At 51.3% G+C, this 23,003-nt stretch overlaps 1 protein-coding gene across 7 annotated transcripts; it reads right to left on the reverse strand.

Moving 5' to 3' along the window:
- Nucleotides 1–15: 15 nt before the first annotated feature.
- On the reverse strand, nt 16–21,216 carry SEPTIN3 (septin 3). 7 transcript variants are annotated; one of them, XM_063074956.1, is made up of 11 exons: nt 19,749–21,216; nt 12,851–13,042; nt 9,144–9,272; nt 8,631–8,712; nt 8,152–8,289; nt 6,631–6,748; nt 5,647–5,742; nt 3,933–4,032; nt 2,684–2,735; nt 2,287–2,380; nt 16–81 (listed from the first exon to the last, which is right to left on the reverse strand). In XM_063074956.1, the coding sequence occupies exons 1-11, from the start codon at nt 21,214–21,216 to the stop codon at nt 16–18; spliced, it is 2,535 nt and encodes an 844-aa protein (XP_062931026.1). The 7 variants fall into 7 exon arrangements, with proteins under 7 accessions (XP_062931026.1, XP_062931031.1, XP_062931030.1 ...); XM_063074961.1 differs by lacking the exon at nt 19,749–21,216 and adding an exon at nt 17,199–17,208 and having other exon boundaries at nt 3,933–4,029; XM_063074960.1 differs by lacking the exon at nt 19,749–21,216 and adding an exon at nt 17,199–17,208.
- Between the last annotated feature and the right edge of the window lie 1,787 nt (nt 21,217–23,003).

Consider the following 23,003-nt stretch of genomic DNA (forward strand, 5'->3'; position numbering starts at 1 on the left):
GCGCTTGAAATGGCTTCATTCGGCAGTGGGGCAGGGGGTGGCTGGCACAGGTGGAAGGACAGTGCCCAGGAGGCCTTCTCCCTGCAGGGGGGTTGAGAACGGTTGAGGGTGTGGAGACCAGCAACTGGCAGCAGATAGATAAGACAGCGTGTCCGGGGAGGCTGAGATCATGGTTTAGGGTTGCCAAGCACCATTCACCTACTCAGCCTCTTCCATGCCTCCCACCCTCACCCCTAGATCGTCCCGTTAGTGCTATGCATCCAGTCCCATGTGTCCATTCGGACCGCTCACTGTAGAAGCCAGGGATCCCTCTTCTGTTGAAACGTTGTAACCTCTAGGCTATAACACTGCTGCTGTTCTATCCTAACAGGTGCCCACCCTGGAGTAACCCTGTGGGCAAAGCAGGATGAGGGCTGCATTGGTAAATAGGCCTCCAGGAAACAGTGAGACCATAGGTTTTGGGTCACTAGTGATCTGATCACCCCACCTCTTTCTCCTGGTCCACTGAATCTTGGGTCTTAAGTCTATGTATTTTCCTAGTACCTGAGTGATAAAGAATGGGGATTATAAATGCAGGGATTCATAGAGGACCAGTTAAACACCTAGGCTGGACCAGGAGATGGGACACGAGGTTGTATGAGGTTATTGTAAACAGTATCACTTGGTGTTTTCCCTTTCCTGAGGCTAAATCATTTCCCCAGCCCCGAATTTCAGCAACCTTACAGATTAAAGGAAAAAGAGTAACTTATTTATATAACAAATGGGAAACGATTCACAAATACTGGGCTTAAGGGGAAGGCAAGAAAAGGCTAAATGTACGATTGTGGGTTTCATTGGAATGTATACAGAAGTCAGGAGGAGTGGAATCGGGGAAAAGCAGAAAAAGATGGACAAATGTAATTAGCTTCAGCACAAAAGTGAGGGAGAACAGAAAAGAAGAGGCAGTCAAGTATGCTTGAGACAAAAGGAGAGAAGCCAGCGTAAAAGAGAAGTCTGATGAAGAAAAGGAGGTGTACTCTAGAATTTGTCTCTGAAGCCAAACCGCTGAGAAAGACAAATATTGCATATTGTTTCTGATACTTTAGAATTAATTCTTCTAGAACTTAATGCCCCTAAAAAGACTGTCTCATTTGAGCAGCACGTGTGCTTCCTTTAACAGGACACCAAGGATGGCATAACTCGCTGTTTCCTTCCCTGTGCCTGGGCTGCCCACAAACTCATGTCCAATTCCAGCACTCAACTGCAGAAACTTTCTTTCCTATTCCTCTCTATGGCTCTGATTTCTCTTATAATCTCAGTTTGTACTGTCCCATGCTTTTAGGTGTAACTTTATTTTAAGGTGGCCTAAAGTCATTTTTGGAAGTAGACTGGACATGAATTCTAAATATAGAAATGAAGCCAAAGTGGATTAATAGGAGAGAGGGAGAGAGGAAGGCATGTATGAAGAAAGGAGAAAAAGAAAGGGAAAAAGAGAAAGCAGGGGGCAGAAGCAGGCAGCTAGCCAGGAGCAGAGGCAAGGCGGGTGTGGGAGGCAGTGGTCTGCAGCAGAGACAGGTGGTGGCTTCTGGACAGTGAACTAGACACAGACCGAAGGGTGGAGCTCCACTTCTAGGCACTAGTCCTTTCTGCAGGAAACCAGCTCCGGCATACTTCTCTGCTGCCCCATGACCTTCCTTTTCCCAGGAAGACTTAGCCTTACCCTAACCACCCCCAATGTAAATGGCGTGTTGTCCTGAACTCCCTGCCCCTCACCCAGGTCTAGCTCCCACCTGTCCTTGGAGAGTCTCTGTGGCCCCAGTTTATGGGAAGGTTTAAAGATAAGAAAGAGTTGCTTGTGGGTCACCCCCTCCTATCGTTTTTAAATGAAACCTCTCCCAGACCTCTTGAGTGAGGCACATGGCTTTGTTCTAAGACACAAGGGAAGGAGACAGATAATGGACAGTCATGGAGGAACCAACTTACAGGGGACTTCCCAGGGAGGGCAATGAAAATACCTCACCCCTGCACATACATACATACACACATACACCCACACACACAGGCTCTCGCACACGCACACGCACCCGCACACACACACACACACAGCAGACAAGATGTACACAGATACCAGACAGGCCTGTGGGACAGAGTTGAAAGGAAGAAGGTGGTTGGTGGTGGTATTTAGGATGTGTGTGTGTGTGTGTGTGTGTGTGTGTGTGTGTGTGTGTAGAAGTGGGTATGTGTGATGACACAGAGAAGGGGTCGTCATGGTTCACTGTCGTGGCTTTCCTCTGTGTCTGCGCTCACCGGAGGGAGGCCTCCATTGTCATTGAGCCGCTTGGCTCTGTAAGTTTCATAGTGGATGTTGTGTGTCACTTCCTTGAGGTCCTGGAGGTGAGTCCTGAAGGACAGGAGGTGAGAAGAGAGGACCACAATTAGAGGCAGGGAGGGGAGGTGGTGACCCACACCCAAGGCTAATACATCACTTCGATGGACTGGACCCAAAGATTGGGACCCGCTCCAGAGGGCCAGTGATACTTCTACAGTCCCTTCTGCTTTGAGACAGGAGGTGGAACTGGGGCAGGAAGCTCTGTCAGAAAGACCTCTATCTGGAGCTTCAGGGAGTGACTCTGAACAGATGTCCCCCTGACCCCAGATCCCAAACAAACCTACCATCTGGGTCAGGGGAGAGGAGACATCTTACCTGATGACAAAGTCTCGAAGCAGGGCAAACTCACAGTGGTTGAGGTTTTCCACTATGAACAAAATAAAACAAAACAGGTGGTCATTTCATTAATGCAGCAACACCCAGGAGGTAAAGTTCTGTTCGGGTCATGGAGGCATTTAAGAGAGACAGGAGCCATGGGACAGGTCATTCTGTAACCTTTCCAGAGGTTTGCTTACATCAGTGCACTGCATTTTATTCACTGAAAAAATATTTGTTACACAGCTACCATGGGCACAATACTGCTCTAGACCCTGTGGAACAATATCTAATAGGAACTGTTATTTTTCCCATTTTACAGAAGAGAAAACTAACACAGAGAGAACTTAAGAAACTTGCCAAGGCCTAAGACATAGTTCCTATCCTTAAGGAACTTATAATCTGACTGGAAGAAAGAAACACATAAAAAACCACAATTGAGCCATCTCAAAAAGGTCACGCATGACATGATAAATCCAATTCAACACAGATTGAGAACGTACTATTTGCAAATCACTTACCAAGGATTGTGGAAACAGAATGAGGATTAAGACATGAACCCTCAGTCTCACAATCTAATGGGTGAGACAGACATTCTCATAAATAATTCCAGTTCAAGGTACTTGATGAGAAAATGTTATTTTAAAAATCCCAATGCTGGGTCATAGGAAAGAGAGAAACAATATAAGACAATGGGATGAGCTTTGGTTTTGGAATCAAAATATAGGAGTCTGAAATCCAAGTTTCACCACTAACAAGTTATGTGACCTTGGGCAAGGTGCTTAACCTGCCTGAGATTCAAGTGCCTCAATGGCTTATATTCTGAGAACAAAAACATCTGTCCCCCTCCCCTGCCCCCGCAACCCCCCGTACGGCTATCATATTGAATGAGATCATTAAAGCGATTCTTTCGAATCCTTCAGAATCATGACCTGTCCAAGGTCACATCCATTGATAATGGAAACAGCAAGACCTGAACAACCCTTCAGCAGTCTGTCAGAGGTTTTTCTAGTCCTTCCTAACACCTGCATGTTCTGAACTCCTCTGACAGGCCAAGTCAGTGCTACCCAGTCAGGTGCTAAGTAGGTCTCTTACTGCTCCAATCATCTCTATTGGGCTGCAAGCTCTTTATGGGCTGACATTCATTTTATATCATATACCCCAGGACAGTGCCTTGGCCTGGATATTAATAAATGGCTGCTGGATAACTGACCAGCAGCCAGTTCTTCCAGAAGATGCATTGAATTACCTTCGATGATCCCCCAGGGAGTTTTTCTGCCGAGGACCCTCTTGCCATTCACTTGGTACTCCTTGTCACTTCCCACCACAGCAAAAGGCATGCTCTCCTGCTGGACAGGGGCAGAAACACAAACCAGACACACGTGCACAGTCATCCTCCTAGGATCTGCGTGTCCAAGGGCAGGACAGCATACAGGCCTCTAGCCTTGAACCACACATTTCTGATGCTTGTTCAGTGACACCATTCACGGCAAGGGCAAGGCTCTGTCTCTCAAAAAGAGCACAGGACTGAGAGTCACAAGTCCTGGGTCCAGCCCTGATCGCACTACTGCCTAGCTGGTTAACCTCAGGAAATCAGCTTTCCTTCAACTAGAGAGCACTTAGTACCTTTCACAGAGCTTTACCACACGTTTTGTTTGATTTGGAACGACTCTACGAGCTAACTAGGACCAACAGAACCTCTCTCAAACAACCCCCACCCAAGCAACAGCCAGACTTACTGAAGCTTTACACTGGCAGGTGCCCTCGCTCACTGAACTCTGAGCTCTCAGCCACCCTCTGGTGTGCATAGACCCCTCTGCTCCACCAGATGGACTGTGTTCACCAAGAGCCAACTGCCTGCTCCCAAATCTATTTGTCTGGTGCGTACTTGTTATTGTCATTGGATAAATTAACTATTATACAAGCTGAGGACGTGTGTGTGGAGAGTTGTTTCTTTGAAAATTAAGTTAAATGTTTCCAAAAGACTTGATAAAGGTGAGTTGGCTTGGCATTAAGAATAGATTTATACTCAAAGAAGAGACCTTGGCTCTACAAGAAAAGAATGTTTAATGAAAGTGATGTATATGTTTAAAGTTATTTTAACTTAATAACTTCATATTTATTTTTAAACATTTAAGATTTGTATACATCACCTTTTTAAAAAGATTTCCTCACTTCAACTGTCTTTTTCAATTAACTGGCCAACTGCCTGTCACAGCTACATTGGATAAGGGGCTCCTACTACATTATCCACACTTGACGGAGGAGGAGACTCAAGACGAAAGCAGTGAGTACTCTGTGGGTTACAAGAAAAGCCCAGACTATATCCCAGGATGCTGATGTAGAATCACAGGATTGCAGAAATTCAGAATTGAGAGGGACCTAGGCAATCACACAGGCTGATGGTTTCCAAGCCAGGTTCCATGGTGCCTTATTCACAGCAGGTATCCTAGGGGCTGCCGAGGAGGCAGGACTCTGTGCCCCATCACTTAGCCAAACCAGCTCTGTTTTTATGTTTTGTACATTGGAGTTCTGAGATTTACTTTTTCAAAAAGTGTTCTTCTAGGGGTAATAAAAGCCTATAAGCCACTCACCTAGTCTAACCTCTGCATTTTATAGAGACAGAGTCTCATTAGAGCATAGATTCCCCTGGACCCCAGCCTGATGCTTTTCCTACCTGGTGCCCCTTCAATCAGCCCACACTCTGGTTTTGCCAGGTCCTCTGGGGGAAGAGGCTTTTGTGTGTTCTGGCAATGGAAGAGAACACCAGCTTTCTGGGTGCAGGGAACCCCTCTGTGTGTTCACATTCCCGGCAAGGGTCATAGTGCTCATCTTTTTCCCATGTGACTTTCTGGCCTGGGGCAGGCAAGGTGAAGCAGGCAGAAAGACAGAGGAGGTACATGATACACATCCCGGGGTAGCAAGGGGACATCTGTGTGATCACCAGCGCCCCAGGCACCCACCCTGATTTTGTCATTCTCCGTCTTGTCCTCCAAATCCTCATCAAATTCCTTCTGGGGGTAGAATTCGATGCCATGTATTTCAAGCTCCTTGCGAACCTAGAGATGAGAAGAAGAAGGGGGCCAACGGTCAAGATAAGAGAGGGGTGTGTGCACGTGTGCATGAGCTGAAATCAGATGAATCTAGCCTTTAATAATCCGCAGTCATCTCTGAACTCTGAGGCCCTGTCAGCAGGAAGATCCTGAATAAATGCAGGCCCTGGTTCTACAATTGCTACAGCACAGCCCAGGAGAAGGAAGAGTCTCAGGAGTGCAGGCTTCAGGCCCGGCTCCTCACAACCAGCTTGCTCATCCCTGGGTCCACAAGGCTAGGATTTAGACAAGCAGCACAGCCAAGGTCAGACCCCACTGGGCAGTACTCATGCCCCTGCATGTGATGTTCCTGTTCACAGGGAGGAGAGGTGAGCCCCCAAGCCTCTTGTTTGCCCTTTTCAAGGTCAGCTAAGTCTCACCTCTTCCAGGAAGCCATCCATGACCTCTGACTGTGAGTTTCTTAAAGGCAGCAACTGTCTTTACATTTTTCTCCAACCCCCCTGGCCTGCCCCCATGCATCCAGCACAGGGCTGAGCTTATAGAAGATACTAATATGGACTAGCAGGCAGTTGACTGACTGATTAGTCTAGTCCTTCAAGTAACCTAACATGAGGAATGATTTCTCATGCTCATGGTGATTTATGTATTCAATGTCTTCAAAGGTAGGTTTGGAGGGTGGGAAGAAGGCAGCCCACAGCCACACTGGCTTCTCTTCATTGTTGGTCCCGAGATGCCACCAGCCCCAGCTCTTTCATGGTTAAGCAGGAGCTGGGGTGGAGAGTTGCGGGGAGGGCTAAGGGTGCAGAAGAAGGAAGAATGATGAGGGCTAGGAGATCGCTCAGACCCAAAAGAGGGGAAGGAAGGGATGGAGGGAGGAGAAGGGGGCCATCTCACCCTTTGCTTGAATTCAGACTTCTCCTCCAGGGTCATGGTGTCAGCCTTAGCAATGACAGGGATGATGTTCACAACTTTGCTGAGGTGTTTCATGAACTCGAGATCAAGCGGTCGCAAGCTGGGGCCCAGAGAAGGCGGGAATGTCAGAGCCACCTTGCCCTCCCCCACTTGGCCACTGCCACCACTCCAGGGAACCCTTGGGAGAGGAGGACTGGGCTTGGAATCCTTCTACCTCTCCTCTCTGACACACACCCCCCCCCCCATGTCACAGTCTGCAGAACAGTCCCCAACTCTTCCACCTGCCTACTGTCCCACCATCTCCCTTTGTCTTCTTGGTCCATATGCAAATCCTACCTCTCTTTAAGCCCACCTCAAACCGCTCCTTCATGACATCTCTTCTGACTCAGGGATTTCTTTCTCCTGGGAACATCTGTGGACCATTATCCCCACCCATACGTCCTTGTGTCATGGTTACTTGTGTGTCATATTCTGCCTATTGGACAGCACTTCTTCCCAGGCCTCCCACCAGACCCCACAGTTAGTCCTGCGGAGAAACCTGGGGGCCTTGCCTCTCCCCCAGTCTGAGGACCTAGCTCTCCCAGGGCTCTGGGGCCCCAATCTGGCTCTAGTTCACAATCCGGGGACTCATTAAGTCAGGCTGTCTGCTGTTTCACTCTGACCGTGGGTCAAGGTCTAGGGAGAGATAAAGCCAACCTTTTACTGATTCCTGGTCCTGGCACAAGGTTCTTGTTTCATATCCTCCCCCATCCCCATCACTGAACCCCTGCTGAGTACCTGGTTCCTCCAAACTTTGGGGCCTACCTTCTTTGTGCCATCCTCTCAAGAACTGAGCTCTGGCCCAGCAGCTGGGCTTAGCGATAAGTTAAGACACACATACACCTACACACACTGGGCTTAGTAGTAAGTTATGAGACATACACCCCCCTGCAGGAAGGTTGCCTGCTTGCCTACTGGGATCTCCATCCTCTGCCTGTTTCCATCACTTGCTATCATGCGGCCCACCTGCTACTCACAATCAACATTCCCAACATGCTCTACTTGTGGTCGGCCTTCATCTCAGACACGTGGCTCCTCATGCTGGGCTGGCCACCTTCCAAGTGCCTACAGCTGGGTCCCACACCCTGCCCAAACACCAGCCTCACTCCTGTAGCCCTGCCCCTTCTTGCTGCTCTCCCCACCCTGGGCCTTGTCCAAAGCAGGTACTTGTTGAATACATGAGGTGCCCTCTGCTCACATATACCAAGTTCTCTCTGCTGGTACAGTCATGCTGTGGGGCTGGGACACCATTGGGCAGTGTGGAGTGATGTTGGTCACCTTTACCCTCCTGGTAGACTTTCCATGAGAAAGTCTGAGGGATCCCAAAGTCACGGGGTCATGACTATATTCTGGCCCCTCTGGCCCTCCCCAACTGAGTCAAGGCATTGATTATCCAATCCAGAATGTGCACAAGTGACACAAACCAGATCCAGGCCCATCAAGAGTGGTGGGGTTGGTACATACGAGTGTCCTGTGGGGGAGATGAAGTAGAGGCAGCAGTGGACGCGAGTGTCAGGGATGCGCTTCTTCCTGGCGATGTTTACCTCCTCCTTCAGGAACTTCTCGTACTGCTCATTGATGTACTTCTCAATGGGCTCCCAGCTGAGGGGTGGGGGGCAGGGAGATGGATACATCAGGAGGACAGGACCTGGGGCTCCTCTTAGACGTGGTCGATAGCAATCCCCTCCCACCCCTCTCATTTCCTACCTCCCCTGGTGGGTCTAGGATACCTGCGGCCAATTCTCCCTCAGCCTTCCATGGATGGCTTTCCATGGATAGTCAGCAAGGGTACAACTCCCCAGGGGACCTAACCTCTGCCTGGGCTATCAGAACCTGCAGAGCATGGAAGGTGCAGATGGTTCTCAGTGTGAATGAAGCTGCACCGTGTTAAGAATCTTCCTGGCAGAGTCTTTAGGGCAGAAATGTCAAAGGCAGACATATACCAGTTTTCATTGTTGATCTGGTCTCCAAAGCCTGGGGTGTCGATGACAGTCAGCTTCATTTTGACACCACCTTCTTCTATCACTGGGGGGTAAAAAAAACATCAGAGAGGTCAGTCCTACAGCTGACCCCAGGTGCCTAGCCAGGGAAACCCAGGCGTCATCTCTTCTTCAGGACTGATTATTGGAAAAGTTGAGTCCAGGATCTTCCCCACCTCAACACCTTTGCTCATGCTTTTCCCTGCACCTGGAATACCCTCCCTACTTCTTTCTACCCATCTAAATTCTATCTATGATTTGTCATCCAGCTCAAGTCTCACTTCTTGAAGTTCCACGCCCCCCCGTCTCCCTTTCCTGAACTAGCAGCCTAAGGAGTTTGCTTCATAGAGTGCTCAATTCTATTCTGGCTTGAGGTTGCCTCACATTTATCTTATTTCCAGTAAGACCCATTCTTTCCCCTTTCTGGCAGAGGCCCCCTCTAAACAAAGCCCATAGGGGTCCCTGCCTGGTCCTCACCATGCCCAATAGCTTTGATCTCCACTGTCTTCGGGATCTTCTCTTCCCGGTTCCAGCTGGAGGCCTTGCGGCTCACTTGGGATTTAAAGAGTGTGTTGACCAATGTTGACTTGCCCAGTCCACTCTGGCCTGCAGCAAGACAGGAGGAGGAGAAGGTAGGGAGTCCACCCCCTTAGCATATAATACCTCTCCCGTGAGCTTACACAATTCTAGAGCTGTGATCCAGGCCTACCCCTGTTTACCACTCACTGAGGGATGGAGAGGATGAGTGGAGAGAGCAGGCAGGTGGGAATGGCTTCCTGCTTACTGGAGAGGGCCTTAGGGAAACATCAGCTGGATTCCATTCTCTCCTTCCTGGAGCCCAGCACCACTGGGAAAGGGGACAACCTCTGCATTTGTCTAGTGCAGCAGTATTTTGTTTTGGTTTGGCTTTTGCTTAAGTTTTCAGTCTTTAACAATACTAAAAGAAGGCAATTAGTTTGCATTCTGATATTGCCTCATAGCGTATAACACGCTTCAGATCTGTTAGCAAAATGTGTCTTTATATCAGCGCTGTGAGTCCCGCAGGAGAGCTATCTTTGCCCCCAGTTGAGAGAGATTAATCCTCTTCTAACATAAAATATGTGTAAGGCAAAATAACTAGTAAATGCAAGACCAGGGACTTGAACCCAAAGAAACTTTTGGCTCCATATCCACTCCTTATTCTAGTGTGGTGACTTTTAAATTGTGCTCCCAGAAGCCCTAGTATCCTGAAGAGATACATGCCAGAGCGGGCCCTGGGAAAGGAGCAGGTGGCTGGGCAGGCAGGGCCCCAGCCCCGCCTCCATACCCTTCACTACAGCTCCCTTTTTACCTGTTTTCTGCATGCAGTTTTGCAGATTTCATTTCAAGGAGGAGTACCGCAGCTAAAAGCATTTGAAAACCACTGGTCTGAGCAGTGTTTCTCAGACTTGAACGTGCACAAGAATCACACAAGAAAGCTTTGCAACTGACAAGCAGCATCAGCATTGCCCAGACGCTTGTAGAAAATGCAGAATCTCAGGACCCACCCAAGACCTATGATTCAGAATCTGCATTTTAACTGGGCTTCTGGATGAATCATATGGACAGCAAAGTCTAAGAAGCACTGGTCTAGAACACTCTATGGTATATTAGAAAAAGGACCTGGCTGGGAGTCGAGAGCCTAGGGCTCTAGACCCAACTGTGCTGTTTTCTGTGAATGCCTTTGGATTTTGTTTGCCCCTCTAGGCCTTAGTTTCTTTACTAATACAGTGAGAGGGAATTGGATGAGACTGGTTACAGGAAATAAGGGGCATTTCTCATTTCAGCTGATCAGCTGGTAATAGCCATCCTAGACCATTATGTTAAAAAGGCTACATATGGGCTCAGTACTAAGCATGTGCCATGACTGACCAGCAATGTCTGCCACGGGTGCAACCAGGGACAGAAGTGGCCCACATGTCTTGCATTTGCCATTCTTGGACTGGGCTATTGTCAAAGGTTATTTGTTCATTAAGTATTCCTGAGTGCCAAGTGCTACCCTAGAATTGGAGGTACAGTGGTGAACAAGACATCATCCTTACCCTCAAGGAGCCATTTAGTGTGAGGGAGACCAAACCATAAGCAGACAATTATACTATGTTGTAATAACCTCTATGAAAGAGGGTATTATAACAGCTTTGCAAAGAGGATCCAATCCAGTCTCTCTGGGATCAAGGAAGACTTCTAGGAAGAAGCAACAACTAAGCTGAAACCTGAAGGATGACTTTGAATTAGCCACAAGAAGCAGGAAGGGGACTGTAGATAGAGGGAGCAGCATATGCAAAGGCTCAGAGGTAGGAAAGAGCATGGCAAGTCAAGAACTGTTCCTTTTCAGTGAGCAGTGGTGCTGTGGATTGAATGTCCCCCAAAACTTAATCCCCACTCTGACGGTGTTAGGAGGGTGGGAAATCCTATTATGGTAATTGAAAGGTGGGGCCTTAAAAGGTGATTAGATTGTGAGGACCACGCCCAAGTAAACTGATTAATCCATTGATGGTTTAATGGTGGTCATGAGAGTAGTTCTGAGGGCTTTAAAAGGAGTAGTGAGTTAGCTCTCTCAATTCTGCCATTTTGCCCTGTGATACCCTGCATTGCTGTAGTCACCACCAGGAAAAGGCCCTCACCAGATGTGTTCCCTGGACTTTGAACTTCCCAGCCCCCAAAACTGTAAACAACAAATCTTGTTTCTTTACAAATTACCCAGTTTCAGGTATTTCTGTTATAAGCAACAGAAATGGACTAATACAAGTAGGACACTAGATGGGAGTGGTAAGAGGTGAGTTGGAGAGGTAGTACCAGACCAGACTAGGATATTGAACCTATCCTGAGGTTAAAGGAGAATTACTGAAGGGTTGCAAATAGGGTGGGTGATTTGGTGAGTTTTGCAGGTTGAAAAGATTATTTGATCACTGGTGGACAGTGAATTAGAAAGAAGATGGAGAATCAGAAGAGCTGGTGCCACTCTAAGTGTGGCCTATCCAGCTGCCAGGGTCCATGAACCATTTGCTACCGGTTCTTGAGATCAGAAGTTTGCACCAGAAGATGCAAATTGTGTCACTGAGCACACTGTTTAGTGCAGCCGATGTTTTTTATAGCAAGACTTTCCAATGATTTATACCCTGGCCCAAGCCCCAGGTGAGCTCATCTTGCTGCAGGTCAGTACTTCGAGCAGCACTGAATCAGGTGGCTGTGGCAATCCAGGTGGGAGACCCAGCTCGCCCTAGTAGGTTAGCAGGGGAGATGGAAAGAAAGTGGGCAGACTTGAGAGAATTATATTAAGTGAAATGAGTCAGGCACAGAAAGAGAAATATCAAATGTTCTCACTTATTTGTGGGAGCTAAAAATAAATAAATAAATACACAAATAACCGGGGGGGGGGGGGGGGGGGGAGAAGACACAACAATTACAATTCCTTGAAGTTGATACGACAAGCGAACAGAAAGGAGGTTGTTGGGAGGGAGGGGGGAGAGGGAAGAGGGAGGGAGGTTTCGGTAACCGGCCACAATGATCAACCACATTGTATATTGAGAAAATAAAATAAAATTTAAAAAATATAAATAAATAAATAAATAAGAAAGTGGGCAAACTTAAGAGATATTTACATGGTAAAATGGACAGGAGTTGATGATTGATTAGACTGGGGGATAAAGTAAGAGGAGGAAAGAAGGATAATGCCCAGATCCCTGTTTCAGCACTGAGTGAACATCTAAGACTGGACAAAGGTCCTTTCCTGCTCTTACATTCTGTGACCCAATGATGCTATTCAGTGGCCAAATCCTGGAAGTCCTCTCTAAACTTCAAAGCACTGTAAAAGATAAGAAATAAGACCACCCTTCACCCAATCATCCCACCAGCTTTTGGAGGTAGGGAAGGACACTGATGATTCTCCCATGTCACAAACCTGAAAGCAGGCTCAGAGTGATGAAGAGGCTGCCTGCGTACACCCAGCTGGTGATTAGACCAGCCTGCCTACACACACCCAAAGCTGCCACCCCTGGATCAGCTAGCCTTGAGGGGAGAAGGGGTCAGGGCTTTGTGATCAGCATGGTGAAATCCTCCTTCCTAGAAAGAGAGAGCTCATCCTAGAGAAGCCAGGACAAGAAATGGGATCCTCAGTGCTGCCTATCACCAGGCCCTCCAGTGACCCCACACACAGTCTTCCATACCAACAACCATGATGTTGAAGTCAAACCCAGTCTTCATGGTCTTCTTACGCATCTGCTCAATGATGGTGTCGATGCCGATGTAGCCCAGCAGGTTGGAGTTGATGCTGACAGGCTTCATGGGCACTGCTGGCTTAGGCCTGGGTTCAGGCACCAGCTCTGACATGGCTGCGTCCGTCCTGGTCTCTGGGAGTCCTACAAAGCCAGGGTGGGAGGGGTGGGCGGGAGGAGAACAGAGGTCACGTAGAAGCCACAGTATTTTTCTCTTGATAGAGAATTCTACAGAGTTGAGACTGGAAAGGACCTTAATGTCATCATCCAGTTCAGGTCTTTCATTTTATAGACAAAGAGACAGGCCTAGAGAGGAAAGGACTTGCCTAAGGACACAGAGCAGGTCAGATCCAAAATCTGCACCAGTACCAGGTTCTCCACTTGCTGGGCACTTTCAAATGCACGTCACTGCTCCAAAGCACCACATCTGTGTGTCTAACCCAGGTTTCTCCACCGTGGCACTATTGACATTTGGACAATTCTTTATTATGGGGGGTGCTGTTATGTGCATTGTAGGATGTTTAACGGCATCCCTGGCCTCTACTCAATGCCAGTAGTAGCCCTCAAGTTGTGACAACCAAAACTGTCTCTCGACAGTACCAAATGTCCCCTGGCTGAGAACCACTAGTCTAAAAAATGTCTGCAGTTATTCAGACCTAAGTCTTGCCTCCCCAAATAAAGGGCAAAGACCCTTTAGGATCTTTGACTAACACCTGTTGACTGTCACTGACCTCAGTTCCTTCGTCTTTTAGAAGCAAACAGGGCTAACACTCTCTGCAGAGTGAGCATCACCCCCATCTCCCAGCCTCAGTGTCCCCTCTGTTCCATGAGCACCACTACAAAGTAGGGGCATCTGTACCCAGAGAAGCCCCAGACAACCTCCTAGCAATAGTTTTGAATCTGTGGGACTAGCAGGGAGGGGATGAGACCCATATGAGGACAGTCATTTGCCTAAGATGACACAATGTGCTCTTGCAATGGTGGGTGGCAGAAGAAAGGGGAGGTTGAGGAAAAAGCCCTTTCCCAGTGGGGAAAGGCAAACATCCCTGTGCACACTGGGAGAAGTCTGTGGCTTTCTTCATCAGGCCACTGTACACAGGGTAGGTTCCAGGATACAGCACCCCCATTTCCCCATCCATAAAATGGGTGTTTGGGGAGTGGAATGAGCCTGGCTCTGCTACTTATCAGCCTCGTGGATTTGGGCAGGCCCCCCCCCCGCCCCCTCAGGAGCCTGCTTCCTCTTTCGTGAAGTGGTGGGTCACAATTGAGGCTGGGATGAGCCTTACATGAGATATGATGCTTAGAAGCACCTAGCATAGCACCTCACAGTCCCAGACCCTCTTTCCCCTGCCTCAGTGCATGTGAAAGCCCTTGTTAAAGGGAGATGCCCCCAGATGCTAATTACACAGGCATAGTTATGGGCTCCACGAGGATGCCTTCCAGCTCTGCCATTCTAGACTCCTATGGTTCATGCTTACTGCCCTGCAGAGGATCAGCCTTACAGGGAGAACTGATGGAGCAGCAGATGGGCAGGAGGGAGAGGGGACAGGAGTGCCAGCCTCCCTCACCCCACATCCAGCCAGGAGTTTGCTCTTGTACTACCACCTGGTCCTTCCACCAGTACTGGCAAAACCCTCCTCTCAATGGGAGATTTCTTTCCCATAAATCCCAGGCACAGCCAAATCTGACAAAGCCTCGGGACCTCCCAGGGCCTGGCGTGGCTCCCTTTTGCTTCCTGGGAAGCTGTTGCCAGCCAGACAGCTCCAGGCGGCAGCAAGATTGGCTCAGCCCTGCAACAGCTGACTCTCAGCAGCCAGGCCCTGCCCTCCACTCCTCCACTCTCGCACATGGCTCACTGCCCCACTCAGCACACCTGCACTGGTGGCCAAGGCAGCTGCTACACAGGCTGGCCCTTTTCATCACCATCATGCCACTACAGCTGAGTCCATTTGGTCTCCACAACCTGTACTGTGAGATAGCTCCACCTGACAAGTGGGGGAGGTCACATCCCCAGTTTACAGGCCCGGAAGTGAATCTTGTATTTATATGAATACTTACAACCCCCCATAAATGTGTGTCCTCATCATGGCCTGCCTGCTCAGCTATGGCCTGTCAACTGCAGCATCCTAAAAGAGTCCCCCCAAAACTCAGACTGATTGAAAAAGAGGGCCTACTGGATTCCCAAGAATTTCTAGGGGCTACATCAGGCCTGCTACAGGTCCAGGGCATGGACAGATCTCACTTTCATTCTTCAAGCAAGCATATATGAGTACTCACTGTGTGCACTGTACAGCGCACCTGCTGGCAAGTCAGTCCCCCACCACCACCATATGCCAATTACATGCCAATCACATGCTAACAGCCACCCATCAGCCACAAAGACTGCAAACATGCTTCTGGTCACTGTACCACAAGCTTTGCTGGAAGACCTTATGCCCCTCCAGCCCCTGGCTAACTCCTCCTCTTCCTTAAGCATTCAGTTTAAGTGCTACCCCTCAGGAAAGCTTCTGCTTTCCCGTCTGACATGGATGCCCCTTTTCTGTGCTGCCTCTGTCCCCTGTGGGTACACCGGTACTTATCACATTCATCCATTCCATCCCATCCAGGCCATTTTATATACTGACAAATGGGAACCTACTCCAGCCAAGCCCTAGACTAAATGCCAAGGACACTTTTGTCCCTCAGACAAGGTCATTACCCCCAAGGGTCCACTGTCTTGTGAGGGTGCCTAACTAGTACACAAAGACCTTCAGGGCACAGAATAAATGGGGCTCTGCAGGTGGATTCTGTACCTCCATTATCTACCCTGGTCCCACTGTGCCAACCTCAAATGGGCAGCTGATGCAGGCTTGAATCCTGGCTGGGTAATCTCTGTGAGCCTCAGTTTTCTCCTTAGAAAAGTGGGGATAGTACCTGCCTTGCTGGGTTGCTGTGAAGGTTATACAAAATCATGGAGGTAAATGACCTGGCACTAAATATATGCTACTTCCCACCCTTCTTTAGGGAAGTGGTCATGTATTATTGATGTGTGTCCCAATGTACACAGCATACCACAGTCGCTCAGCAATGAATGAATGGATGGTGAATGAATGAAAGCCCCGTGGTGAGGCAGGTGTCACTTCAGAACCATCACTTTTCTGCTCCCTCAGGTACTGCTCCCTGTGCAGAGCAGCTGACCTGGGCCAGCAAAAAAGGCTGATGTGTAGGCCACAGTCAAGTGGGGTAGACCCGTTAAGAGAGACCTCTTCGCCCCCCTGCAACAAGGATTGGGAGGTAGGGGGCACCAAGGGTGAGGAAGAGCTCAGGATGGGGTCGCAGCAGGATGAAGCTTGAGTATGACATCCTAGCTAGATAGTCCTTGGGGTCCCTCCAAAGCTCCAGCTCTCCCAGGGCCCCTGGACAGGAGGGGACCTGTCTGCTGCACCCCCTGCCAGGAACCACCTGCCCCATCAGTGCTCCAGGGAGAAGCACTGTCCACCTGACTCAGCTCTGCCCAGGTCCCCACAGAAACAATGCCTCCATCCCCATGCCAAGCAAGGACCCTGGTACTTTCTTTTACAGGCAAATGAATGGCTTTGTCTTTGTTTGGCCCAGGGACCCCACCCCTCTGCTGGAAGGTGGGAGTAGGGGGAGGGGACCTTTCCAGAATAGCACCTGCCTCCCTGGCTTAGTGCAGGCCCCCCTCTTCCTTCCCTCCAAGGCTGGGGATCTTCTCCCGACCCCAGAAGCCTTCAAGACCCCACCCCCACCCGCAGAGGCAATTCCAGTCCACCTTGGCTCCAGCCCTGAGCTCTCAGAAAAGGAATCACAAAAGATATCTTAGTCCTTCCCCACTCTCAGGAGCAAAGGGCCCTGGGACACCCCCTTCCGCCATCCCAGTCCTCTGGAGGCCAACGAATTCCCTTGGAGACCACCAGCTGGTGCCTGTCTCAGCTGTATGTGGGGGAAGGGGATTTATGTGTCAGCGCACAGGTCTCTTATCTGGCTGTAGGTGGCCCTGGTACCTGTGCGTGGTGTGTATGTGTGTGCGTACCTTGGTGTGCTCCAGAGTGGGGTTTTCTGTGCGCATCTGGGTCCCTCATTGGGTGTCCGTGGGTCTCGCTATCTCCCTGTGTGTGCCTTTCTCCGAGACTGTATCTCTCGAGGTACGTGCCACCATGTGTGCGTGTGTCCGTGCATATGTCACCGCGCGTGGCCTCCTCGGCGCATCAACCCTCCCCCTGGTAGCACCTCCGCCAGCGCTTGCCCAGGACGCAGCCTCGTCCCGAGGGCCGCGGGGGAGGCCGGCCGTCCGCCCTACCTTTGGACATGAATCCTCCTTTGTCTCCGTTCCTCCGGGGAGATGCTCAGGGCGCGGGGCTGCAAGGCTGAGCGGGGACGCGGGCTCCCCCCGGGCCGAGCGGCCCCTGCAGCCGGGCCTCGCCCCTCCGCGCTCTCCGCCCACCCGCCCGGCCCGCGGCCCCGCCGCGCCGCCCCTGCGCCCCGCGCCCGCCCGGAACCTCGCCTCGGCTCGCTCGGCGCCGCGCTGCCCCTGCCCGCGCGCACCGATGCCGCCGCCGCCGCGGCCACCCGCACCACGTGACCCGCGCGCCCGCCGGCCCCGCAGAGAGCCCCTCCCCCTCCCGCACGCGCCCGCATGCGGGAGCGGGCACCGGGTCCTGGCTGCAGGCGGCCCCGGAGGCGCGCCGGGCGCGGTGCCTGCGGGCTCCGGGTGCTCGGCCGGGGAAGATGCCCGCATCTCGGTCCAGTTCTTCCCTCTCCATCGTGGCCCCTTACCCTCGAGACCGGGGCAGGGCTGGGGGCGCAGGGGACCAGTGGCAGCTGCCGGCGGCCGTGCGCGCGCGTGGGTCACGCGGTGTTTGGGATGCTGCGCGGGCTCACCGCCGTTCTGGCCAGACGCCGGCGCCTGGAGAGCCCTGAGTCAGGGGCCCGGGTTCCAGGCCCAGGTGAGGGATGATGAGCCCTATAACCTTGGCCTAGTCAGGAACTTCCCTGAGCTTCGGTTTACCCATCAGAAAAATCTTTCGTGCATTCAGTCAACATTAATGGACAGCATATTGCCAGGCCCTGGGAGCACAAGAATGAGAATGATCATCCCTGCCCTCGAAAGGTTCTGGGCCTAGTGGAGGAGACAGAAAGAGGACTGTCCCCATGCAGGGGGTGGTGTTTGCACAGGGTACTGCGCGGATGCCCACAGGTGGGCGCCCTGGGGAGAGAGGGGCTGCAGAAGACTTCTTGGAGGAGGTGAGGGAGATGGTGGGAAGGAAGACTGGAAGGGCATTCTGCACAGAGTGGGCAGCAGAGGTGAGGAGTTCCAGAGGTGAGGCTGCATGGGGCTGGTGACAGCCCAGAGCTCTGGGGCGTGGCTGAAGGACAGAAAATTCCAGACGGGGATACAGAGCTCGGAGGTGAAGTCCGCAACCTTGGAAGCCAGGCTAAGGAGCAACTCTAAGGGAAGGTGAGTCACCTACCAATGTTAAGCCAAAAGTGCTGCCATCAAATATGTGAGACCCCGTGGCAGTTGTTGGGGGGGACGGGGTGGCCTTACAGGGGCAGAGGGATGAAGACGAGGGTACAGATAGCCAGTAGGCAAGTACTTAGGAGATAAATCAGCAAGATTGGAAAGCGACTGGACTTGATGGACAGAGAAGAATGAGGACACCCGGGTCTCTAGTCATGAGATAGAAGGTGGCAGAGCCTGCAGCTGAGAGTGAGATCAGGGAGGGCAGGAGTCAGTACAGGACGACAAGGGCTGCCTCCGGACATGGCTGAGACATCCAGGTAAAGGAGTCCAGCAGGCTGCTGGCCGTCCACGTCTCCATTTCAGGAGAGAAGGCCAGGCTGAAGATGGAGGGAGAGCTGAGGTCACAGAGCCAGGGTGGAGTCCCAGACTGAGTGTGCAGAGTGGGATGAGAAGGGGTCTGGCAACTCACAGACCTAATTTAAGCATCAGACTGGGTGTTGTCCAAGCATCTTTCCAGACCCAGAATCTCTGAGCCTTTGAAATGTTGGGAACGAGGCTGCCCAAAGTAGAATTCCAAGATCTGGGTTCCAATCAGCTTACTGCCACCAACCAGATTTGGTGTGACTTTAGGCATCTCACAGCCTCTCTGAGACCAAATGAACTTCGAGCCCTTTTGCTGACCTGTTTATAGTCCTGTGTAGGACTTTCATTGTCTTCAAAAAGTCAATGGAAAATAGAATTAAAAGATAATATGAATCTTCCCGTGAACTTTTTCAAGTACCTTAGTATACAAGTCTCCACCTTACCTTTCAGGACTAAGGGGCTGGGGCTGGAGAACCAAGAAAGAGACTTCCAGGTAGGACAGCTTTTAAGCAACAGATGTCTTCCTAAAAGGCTGAGTGTGAATGGATTTAGTAGGTCTCAGGTGAGGTCATTTTCTCACATCCGGAGAAGTGCTGCAATGATGACTACTGTGAGACAAATCACCATTCACTGAAAGGCTAGTCTGTATTTTCATGTGGGAGGTTTGCTTTTAAAGCTAGACTCACCTATTTATCACCTGATTATTCCAGCTCTTCACAGAACAAAAAAACCACGAGAGATGCTAAAGAGAGGACTCAGCATAATTGCGCCTCCCTGGAAATCTTCCTTTTGATGGCTTCTCCCAGCCTGACCTCTAACTGGCAGGTTGGGACCAAACTCCAGGTACACCTCTTATGTTCTGCCCCTCAATTCCTATTCCCTTCTCCCCTAACCACTCAACTCTGACCCTAGAGTCTTACCTCCCTTTCCCAACCTATCCAAGCGTGATCCATCTCTAGGCTCATAAACCTGCCTTCCCCTCCAGCAGCCCAGTATATCCCCAACAAAGCTCTCTGCATGTACCTTTAGATTCTTTGGCCAGGTCCAGCGTGGCAGCCTCTGTTGTAGCATGGTCCAGGGCAGGGCTTGTGCTTCTGCTTGGCATCAGTGAGTAGGTAGCAATGTCTGATGTGGTCAGGTTATTGACACTGTCCAGTGTGGTCCCAATGGCTGAGTCTGGGGTGACTGGCACACCTGAACCCATGGCTGTGCCCAGCCTGCTTGTGTCCAAAGCAAGAGGATCCATAGTAGTGCCCAGCTTGGCTGTATTTGCTCTAGCCAAAGTCAAAACTGTGCCCAACCTGTTTGTGCCCAATGTAGCTATGGTTGTGTCCAGCTTCATTGGATCTAGTGTTGCCAAATCCATGGCTGTGCCCCCTGTGGTCATATCTGGCTTGGCTGTAACTGTTGTAACCATAGCTTTGCCCAGCTTGTCTGGGTTTGAGGTTATCAGATCCATGACTACGCCCTGCTTGGTTGCCCCTACTGTGGTCAAATTCATAGCAGTGCCTGTTGGAGCCACGTTCATGGCTTTGCCTGACTTGGCTGTGCCAGCTGTAGACAAGTCCATGACTGTATCCACCTTGGTATTCAGAGTGGGGAACTCTGTGCCTGTGTCCCATCTGGATGTGTTTTGTGTGGCCAGATTGATAGCCAAGCTAGGTCTGTTTTTGGCCATTGTCACTAAGTGTCTGGCTATGTCTGGCCTTGTGTCCACAGAAGACAAATTCATAACAGGGGTGGCCCTTTGGAGACGCAGCCGGGATCTGGGGATACCCCTGGGCCGGGACTTGCTTCTTCCTGGAGAAGCTCTGGTAGGCATGTGGGCGGTCATGGGTACAGGGTGCCCCTGACCCACTGGGCCTGGCCCAGCAAGGCTTGATGAACCCTTGGCTAACCGGGATTGGAAAGGTAAGGCCAGGTATGAACTCACCAGAGGCTTCTCCACTATGGACATCTTGCTGGGTTTGGTCAGACCTGGGTTCTCTGGGCCTTTGGAGTGGACCCGGCCCCCTGGCACTAGGGTCATGGGTGGTGAGCCTGGAGAGGACAGCCTCCCTTCTCTGTGGATGGCAGACTCCCTGCCTGGGGTGGGCAACTCTTTCCAGTGAGAAAGTAGAGGGTCCAGAGGCCGTGCTTGGCTGTTCTGACGGAGTGTTAAGGAGATGGAGCTGAGCTTCCTGGGCACAAGGCTGTTGGCAGGCAGGGGGTTCAGGGCAGCTCCTGGGGCAATGCCAGTCTCCTGTGGGGGCTCACTCTGGGCTCTGGCTCCAAGGCCCAATCGGCTGGAAGTCTGTGGAATATGGCTTTGGGGAAAGGCATCCAGATGGATAGTCTTCCTGAGGACAGGAACGAGGGGGGACACCCCTCCAGAGAGCCTTGCTGGGTGGGTAGGGCGCCCCAGCATGTGGCTGCGGGAGAAGGAAGTTCCAGAGCCTGGGGCTCTGTGTGGCTGCATCTCTGGAGGAAGAGGAGCAAAGTCATGGTCCATCCAGGCCTTTCGTCTTTCCTTGAGGCAATCAACAGAGAAGGAGCCAGGCAAGGTGCTCAGCCTGGAGGTCTCAACCCCCTCTCCTGACCAGCACTGGCACTGCCAGGTCTGAAGGGACCTTGTTTGGGGGACTGTCAAGTCCTTAGTGGACTTTTGCTATAGTCCTCCTACAGCTCCTACCTGATGCAGACCTACACACCTCACACACACACCCAGCAGCTACCGCGCAGGGAGACGTGGGCACATCCAAAGCAAACAGGCTGCCTCTGGCAGGAGTGAGCTCAGGGGTGGGGTTTACCTCTCTCTTTGCCTGGGCCTGGGTGTGGCTACTCTCTGTGGACCACTCCGTGGAGGTCACATACACCGTTCAGGGACCCCGGAGGAGAGCAGTGGTTACTGGAGACCTATCTGCCTCCGTCTTCCAGAAGGAGCCAAAGGGCTCTGGGTTCCCACCTACAGCAGCCAAAACAGGAGTTCAAGTGTCCAGGTTCAAGACTGAGGATGACCAATTTGGCTTGAGAACAGGGTCTGGATCTGGGGCTCCTGCCCAGGACCAGTAAAGAGCCCAATGCTGGGCTGGCCTCATGCTGGAGCCAGGATCAGAGCCAGGGCTGGAGAAGGTGAAGCTGGAAGTGGGGAAGGGATGAGTGTTTACAGGAGGCTTCTCCAGTGAACAAGTCACAGCCCCTGCCCTTGGAGAGCCGCCATCGCTGGGGTGCCAGGCGAGGGAGCAGGCAGGGCTATGCAAGGGTAAGCATTAGGGGTAAGCTTAGTTCAGTCTCCAGTATCAAAGGAGGCAGACTGGGCCTGGGGTTGGGCAGTTCATACAGAAGGCCCAGAGGTGAGAATGTGTGGCATATTTCTGAAAATCCAATATGGGGCTCCTACGTTGCATCTAGAAGTGGGGGGGAGACAGGCTGCAGGTGAGCTGCGGTCCAGACCAGGCTACAGTGATACTCAGGCCTTGGAAGATGACCTAGTCAGATCTGCAGGTGGGAATGGTCACTCAGGAAGTGTGACAGAGTGATCAGAGGGGAACAGAATTGAGGCAAGGAGCCCCATGGGGACGTAGTGAAATGCTCAGTGGGCTGTGGAGGTGGCCAGGGCAGGGCTGGAGAAGTTACCCAGCACAGGGGTAGAAGCAACTGGACTGCCCAGAGGTGGGAGTGGAAGAGGAGAGGGGGTACTGAGGGTAATGCTCAGGACTCTGGCTGTTGGTCTGGGTAGATGGGCTGTTCCCTAAGGTGGGCTCCAGGGCCCCCAGATAGCCAGCTGGTACCCACTCTGAGCTCCATATAACTCACTCTGCCACAGAGTTGTCCCAGTTGCTTTCAATACAGCAGGCTGGGACATGCTGCTGAGGGGCCAGGCCAGGGCTGGCAGGAGGGGTTAGTTCCAAATGTAAGGGGCTCATGTGGGAGTGGAGAGATCTTATAGCCAGGTCCCTAAGTTCTGAGGCAGAGACAGGGAGGGCAGGACACCGGAGGGGTCTCCATCATCCCTCACAATGGTACTCCCAGCCCCTCATCTCTTTCCAGCCATGTTTCAGGGTACTTCAAAAAGTTCATGGAGGTGGCTGGCCAGTTAGCTCAGTTGGTTAGAGCACGGTGTTGTAACAGCAAGGTCAAAGGTTTGGATCCTCATACCAGCCAGCCCCCCCCCCAAAAAAAAAAATTGTGGAAAAATAGGATTAGAAGATAATATGAATCTTTCCATGAACTTTTTGAAGTTCCCTCATACTTGTACTTGGGCCAGCTTCCATCCCCTCCCCACTTGGCATATCCCTG

The sequence above is a fragment of the Cynocephalus volans genome, chromosome 12 (assembly GCF_027409185.1).
Source record: "Cynocephalus volans isolate mCynVol1 chromosome 12, mCynVol1.pri, whole genome shotgun sequence".
Classification (NCBI taxonomy): domain Eukaryota; kingdom Metazoa; phylum Chordata; class Mammalia; order Dermoptera; family Cynocephalidae; genus Cynocephalus; species Cynocephalus volans.

Coding starts and splice junctions, on each gene's coding strand:
- SEPTIN3 (XM_063074956.1), bottom strand. CDS start 21,216: ATGGACCATGACTTTGCTCCTCTTCCTCCAGAGATGCAGCCACACAGA. Junction 9,273..12,850: donor CTTCAACATCATGGTTGTTG/GTATGGAAGACT, acceptor GTCTTGCTGCAG/GCCAGAGTGGACTGGGCAAG. Junction 82..2,286: donor ACAATGGAGGCCTCCCTCCG/GTGAGCGCAGAC, acceptor ACCCCCCTGCAG/GGAGAAGGCCTCCTGGGCAC.